This window comes from Lissotriton helveticus, chromosome 8, assembly GCF_964261635.1.
Source record: "Lissotriton helveticus chromosome 8, aLisHel1.1, whole genome shotgun sequence".
Taxonomy (NCBI): Eukaryota; Metazoa; Chordata; class Amphibia; order Caudata; family Salamandridae; genus Lissotriton; species Lissotriton helveticus.
This window is the reverse complement of record NC_136069.1, coordinates 526,482,592-526,489,607: the sequence shown is the minus strand read 5'-3', so window position 1 is coordinate 526,489,607 and position 7,016 is coordinate 526,482,592. Positions and strand designations below refer to the sequence as shown.

General features: G+C 44.8%; 1 protein-coding gene across 1 annotated transcript; it reads left to right on the top strand.

Moving 5' to 3' along the window:
* Positions 1-2,755: 2,755 nt before the first annotated feature.
* LOC144771702 (protein FAM177A1-like) lies at positions 2,756-3,322 on the top strand. Its single transcript, XM_078656037.1, has one exon. It carries the CDS (start codon positions 2,774-2,776, stop codon positions 3,308-3,310), a length of 537 nt encoding a protein of 178 aa, XP_078512163.1. The 5' UTR covers positions 2,756-2,773; the 3' UTR covers positions 3,311-3,322.
* Positions 3,323-7,016: the final 3,694 nt, after the last annotated feature.

The following is a 7,016-nucleotide window of genomic DNA, read 5'->3' as shown; positions in this document are numbered from 1 at the left end:
TTTTTCTTTCTGCAGCACTAATCATAATTGCTATGGCAAAATGGACCCCCTCATTTTGTTCATTTGCAAATTAAATGTTTTAAGTGTTACCACTTAATTCCAATCAAGATCGCTTCAGGTGTGCCATACTTTTGTCATAAGTAAGACTGTTAGTGCTCTAGTTGTTCTTTAGAACACTCTGGGACATTCTGTCATTGGGCTATACTTGGGCTACATCTGGGTGATATTTGTGCTACATTTGGGCTCTTTTCTCTGGTGGCCATTTTGGGAGACTTATTTTTTCTGCAGTCTCCTCAGTAGGAAATGCTTTCAGTTTTTTACTTTGATTCCATCAAGAAGGCATTTAGATGTGTCACACATTTGCCATAAATTCAGAATGTTAGCACTCTAGTTGTTCATTACATCACTGCAGTAAAGCTACTGCTCACCAGGGAGTTAACTAGAAGTCTACTGCTGGTATTGAAAGTGCATGTTTCAGTCTGCATGTTAGACTTTTCTAATGAAATAGAAGAGGATTTGAGATCTCACTTAAAACATATCCTAACTTTTCTTTCTATAGCACTAACCATAATTTCTATGGCAAAATGAACCCCCTCATTTTGTTCCTATTTAAATTAAATGTTTTAAGTGTTACCAGTTTATTCCAATAAAGATGGCTTCGGGTGTGCCATAATGTTGTCATAAGTAAGACTGTTAGCTCTCTGGTTGTTCTTTAGAACACTCTGGGAAGCTGCAATAAAACACAAAGGCATAAACTGACAGGCTGCTCTTGTCGAAATATAACAGGAAGATATTTGAGATCTCACTTAAAAGATGTCCTAATTTTTCTTTCTACAGCACTAACCATAATTTCTATGACAAAATAAACCCCCTCATTTTGTTACTTTTTAAATTAAATGTTTTAAGAGTTACCAGTTTATTCCAATCAAGATGGCTTCAGGTGTGCCATAATTTTGTCATAAGTAAGACTATTAGCGCTCTAGTTGTTCTTTAGAACATTCTGGGAAGCTGCAGTAGAACACAAAGGCATCAACTGACAGGCTGCTCCTGTTGAAATATAACAGGAAGATATTTGAGATCACATTTGAAACATGTCCTAACTTGTCTTTCTACAGCACTAACCATACTTTCTATGACAAAATGAACCCCATCATTTTGTTCCTTTTTAAATTAAATGTTTTAAGTGACTATCTCTGCCCTTGTTGTATGTACATGTTTTACTGAGAATGTCAGACTTCATTCTCACATGACTGAGAAAGATAATGTGAATTTACAGAAAATATGCTCTTATTTTAGCTTCTGGAGCACCTTCCAAAACTCTATGGGACAAGCATGTGAAAATAGTTTTCTCTCACACATGATTCATGATATCCCAGCAGAAGGTGTTTCACAGGGTAAAATCAACTTAGAACACACCACAATTCCTGAAATTAGTATGATACCATCAACAAAGGAATTCTAATGTAACTTAAGTCTGTTATCACCCTTTATAGTTCTCCTTTTGGTAACCCTCAAAATCTTCGATTCACTACAATGCATTTCAATGGGGTACTATCATGTATGGGAAACATCCTAAACAACGAAGTGTGAACTACGACTTACCTGAACAACGATGTGTAAATAACGAAGAATCTCATTCAACGAAGTCCTGAACCACGAAAGCCTGAACCACGACTTTTGGCAACAACGTAGAATCACATATTACAGATTCCGACAGACTTACGTCTTGTTTGTTTGTTTGTTTATGTCACTACTCTCCGCCTCCATATCCCCAAATCTTTACTTGGATTAGGCAGTGTTGGTGTGTTACGTCACTGATCTCCACCCCCTCACCCTTCCGAACTGCACAGTAGTGAAAGTGCTAATGCCTTAAATTAATCTGTGGCACGGTAATCATTTTCGCCCTCCATTCCATTTGAAAAGAATTTCTGGAATCATGCTGGCGATGAACGTGAACTGCTAAGGTCAGCCATTACGTCTTGTTTCCACCCTGGCTGGCAGACTACAAAGTGTGTTGGGAAGTAGTCTGTTTATCATCCTGCGTGTTTGTACGAAGTGGGAATTGTCTGGCATTATCAGGTAGGTGATTAATTTGAATCAATGAATTTAAAAACGTTAAAAAAGGTGTTTTCTTTTTCTAAATTCGTAGTATTGAATTTGTATTTAATTTGATTTAAACATTTTCACTTAAAGACACAGGTTGTAGGTATGCTATGGGTAATGGTTGGGAAGTAAATTAATTCTTGTTAGTCCGGTATTTAAAAGTATATCTTTAATTTAGAAAATACGTTTTATAAAGTAATCATCACTAAAAACAAATTACAAAATATTAATCAATTAATACCACTTTATTTAAAAAAAAAAGTCATGCTTAATTTATTTAAGCCTTGCGAGTCTACTGTCCTTGATTGTGCTTGTGTAGAGGGGCACAGCTTGATGCGTTTGTGTTTGTTACTTGTTAGGTGATTAAGAAGCTAATAATTTAATCTCAGTCTGCTTGATTTTGCACGCTGATGGGCTTAAACATGATTATTTAAGAGAAAATACTGGCATGAACAAGTAATGGGCAATTAAAAAAATGTTAGTTGTTTGGGCTTAAACATGTTTATTTAAGAGAAAATACTGGCATGAATAAGTAATGGGCAATTAAAAATAAAGTTCGTTGTTTAGGAAGTCGTTGTAAAATAAGAAGTGAGTAAGCATTGTTCGTTGTTTAAATTTCGTGGTTTAGGAAGTAGGGGTTTGGGAAGTAACCCGGAACTACATTGGCCAGATGGAGCCTGGAGGGGCAGGAGAGTGTGACAGCGTTGAGCTGGGGGTCGTGGGGAAGAAGAAGGTGCCACGCCAAGTGATTCATTTTGCCAGTGGAGAGACGATGGAGGAGTACAGCACCGATGAGGAGGAAGAGGAGCAGAAGAAGGACCTGCTGCCTGCTATTGACCCTGGAAGGCTCACTTGGGGACCGTACTTGTGGTTTTACATGATCCGCATGGCGACATCCACCCTTACAGTGTGTGACTTCCTTGGGGAGAAGATCGCGTCCGTCCTTGGCATCAGCACGCCTAAGTACCAGTACGCCATTGATGAGTACTACAGGATGCAGAAAGAGGAGGAAGAGGAAGAGGAGGAGAACAAGATGTTTGAAGAGGCAGAAAGGCGGTTTCAAGAGCAGCACCAGCCCAGCAGCGACCCTGCCCGCACTGCGCAGCCTGAAGGCACCGGCTCCTTTGTCAACGCCAACTTTGAGATGGAAGGAGAGGAGTCGCCAGGCGCAGGACACATGCCCGAGCTGCCGAATGTGCCCGTGTAGTGGACTGGAAAGTGAGCTCTCCTCCTGTGGTGAATAGAAGCCTCTCACAGGCTCCGTTGTATGTACCCACTCTTGTTCAATGAAGAACTGTCGTCCGTCTGCGTGTCACCGACTGAGAGTGCATACTTTCTTCCCTTTGAGGGGCTGCATTGGTAGGAGGTCTGACGAGGAATGCATTGTGTAGATTTGTCAGTCTCTTTGTGAGCATTCATGGTCATGATGTAGAGCAAGGCCTTTCACGTTGAGCGACTGTTTCACCTTTCTCTGCCTTCTTGCCTGCAGTTTATTTCTTACGTTTTCAGTGCTCCGGGCTTGAGGTGCTGATTGGTGTACCACCCATGTATTGTTATCTAAGCCATTGCTTCTCTGCTGCACATTCTGCATCCCAGGAGTTGCTTCACCAGAGGTAGATGCAATTAATAACTTGAGTCTTCATCCCATTTTAGTCTAACACACTGTTTTGCAAAGTTAACAATCTTATACCTCAACCTGCTAGCCTTTAGAAAAGATCTTAAGTCCTGGCTTTTTGTTCAGTACTGTGTGGCATCTTTTGCCTGCTCTTAGTCTGCATTGGGTTCGAAGCGCCGGGACACTCTTCGGAGTAGCTGAGCGCTATATAAAACACGTTATAACATAACATAACATAACATAACAAGTCGTGGTTTAGTCATACATCCATCATGTATATTGGTCCCAAGATGGCTGCCAGCAATTCCAGGATGAAGTGCTTACAGCCAATCAGATCTCACAAGGACATGTGTGGTTAGGCTCTGCCCAGATATCAATATTTTTTCTTTTTTACAAATGTCTCAGGAACTAGGGAATGGAATTACACCATTTAACAAAAAGAGTTCTTTCTGAACCAAGGGCTACCTTTTCGCCAAATTTGGTGTAATTCCGTTGAGTGCGAACAAAAAGGGTGCGCGGCACTCAGCACGGCCCTCTGGTGTGAATACGAAGGGTGCATGGCTCTCAGCATGGCCCCCTAGTGTGAAGGAGCTGGGTGTGCTGCTCTCAGCCCAGTACTCGAGTACTTCTCAGGTCATTGAAACACTGAAGGGCATATTCTCAAGAACATATCGCCGAGTTAACCTCACTTAATAACAGCCAAAATGGTGATAAATTTAACGCACCATTCACAAGCTGGTGTAAACAGCCCATATCACCAGTTTACCCGCGATAGCAGCCTCAAAAAGCATTGTCACTAATGACTTCGGCAAATATCGCTAATGAGATGCAGAGTAGGAGTTCCCGTGCAAAATAGCAGCAAACACACTACTTCGCAACTTTCTCAACCACCAGCAAGATCGGCGAAGAGAATACAAAACAGGCGATAAGGTGCGTTAGCACCAGGAAGTTTACACCTGCTCTGACCTGGTGTAAAGTCGGACTACAACCTGCAACATGAAAGGGAGTCCATCCCACAGCCACATCTGAATGACAAAAGATGTAATGGAGCCAACGGTCATACAGCTTGGACACCCAACAGTGCCCCACCACCCCCCCGCCACAAGCCCCTTGTCCGCCATCCCCCTTGATCCCCCGACAAACAAATATGACAGCAACCTTCCGATATTTGGAATGTAATAAATCGGCTGATGTCCCCCAATTATAATAAAAAAGATGCATGTGAGGTTAGACAAATGAGAATCACAGTCATCAATGGATTTACATATAAAACATTGTAATTAAACAAAACAACAAAATAAAAGTAGATACAGCCATAGCGTGTCATCCCGCAACAATCTGTGAATCACAGTCTGCAAGACAAAAAGCAAGATAAGATTGGGCGTCATGAGAAAGAGTAAGAGAGAGAGAGGAAGAGAGAGAGAAAAAAGAGTGAGAGAGAGAGGAAGATAGAGAGGAAGAGAGAAAGAGAGAGAAAGGAAGAAAAGGAGAGGGAGAGTGAGTGCCGACACTGTGGACAAAACGCTCACAGCTCAAATTTCCGCCACCGGTGTGTCTCCAACCACGTGCCGGGACATAATACAGCCCTCAAGCTCACTTCTCTAAAACATAGTATAGAATCAGTAGTGGCAGAGAACATACACATGCACATGCCTAAATCGCTGCCTTGTCCCTGCGCAGCCAGGCTGCAGCACCACATCAACTCCCGCCGCCCAGAGGTGTCTGACCTCCCCTGCGCAACCAGGCTGCTGCACCCCATCCACTTCCACTGCCCAGAGGTGTCTGACTGCTCCTGCGCACCCAGGCTTCTCCACACCATCCACTCCCATCGCCCAGAGGTGACTGCCCGCTGCTGTGCAAACAAGCCTCTCTGCTCACCTTCTGTCACCGGCGTGTGTCCAAGAGGGCCCACCACGTGCCGAAGCAACCTCCTCAGCTGTCGCAGGATTCCCCGGCACAGGCCCCCAGTGCATCCTGCTGTACCGCGCCGAGGAGTCATGTCTGTACAGCCGCCTGCCTTTGGCATATAAGCGGTGGAGCTGAACTCACAATTCAAATCGGGTCTTGATTGCCAGGATGGTGTATTGAGGCCACGCATCATTGTAGGCTGCACACCTGATCAGCTCTGGTGGCACAAACTCAGTGGAACTAATTGCCACATGGCTGGAGGCCTGTATCGGGGGGGTCGACAATCTGTGAATCACAGCCTGAAAGACAAAAAGCAAGATGAGATTGTGCGTCATGCGCCCATCAAAGGAGAGAGAGAGATAGAAAGAGTGAGAGAGAGGAAGAAAGAGAGAAAGATAGAAAGAATGAGAGAGGAAGACAGAGACAAAGAATGAGAGTGAGAGGGAGAGAGAAAGAGAGAAACAGTGTGAGAGAGAGGAAGAGAAAGAGAAAGAGTGTGAGAGAGAGAAAGGAAGAGATGGAGAGGGAGAGGGAGAGGGAGTGCCCACACTGCGGACAAAACCCTCATAGCTCACCTTCCTGCCACTGGTGTGTCTCCAACCACATGCTGGGACATACTGCAGCCCTCAAGCTCACTCATCTGAAACATAGTATAGAATCAGTAATGGTAGAGTACATACAACTGCACACGCCTTCATCGCTCTCCCATCCCTGCGCACCCAGCCTGCTGCACCCCATCCACTCCCACCGTCCAGAGGTGACTGCCCGCTGCTGCCCAAACAAGCCTCTCTGCTCACCGTCCACCACCGGCGTGTGTCCAAGAGGGCCCACCATGTGCCCAAGCAACCTCATTAGCTGTCGCCGGATTCTGTAGCACAGGCCCCCAGCGCATCCTGCTGCACCGCGCCGTGGAATCATTTCTGTACAGCCAGCTAACTTTGGTGTACACGCGGTCCAGCCAAGCTCACAATTCAAATTGTGTCTTGATTGCCAGGATGGTGTATTGAGGCCACACATCATCACTGGCTGCGCACCCGCTCAGGTCTGGTGGCAATAACTCAGTGGAACTCAAGCCATTGCCACGTGGTGGGAGGCACGTGGCGGGCAAAGTGCCTCGGCTGCCACCAAATCTGTGTACTTCAAGTCATGGGAGAGAATGGAAATGGCCTCCAGCACGTGCGCCCGTCCTTTTTTATTGGCAGGGTCACATGTTCTGTGACGCCTGTGCTGCATGGGGGTGGTGTGGGTGTAAACCAGCCATGAGGGAGTGGCTGTGGCATGCTGACAACTAGACTTGTGATTAGTAGATCACTACAGGGAAGACCTGGGACATGTAGCGTTGTCATTCCTCCCTGTAAGCATAAGCGGAGTGTGCTTGCCTGGCGTATGC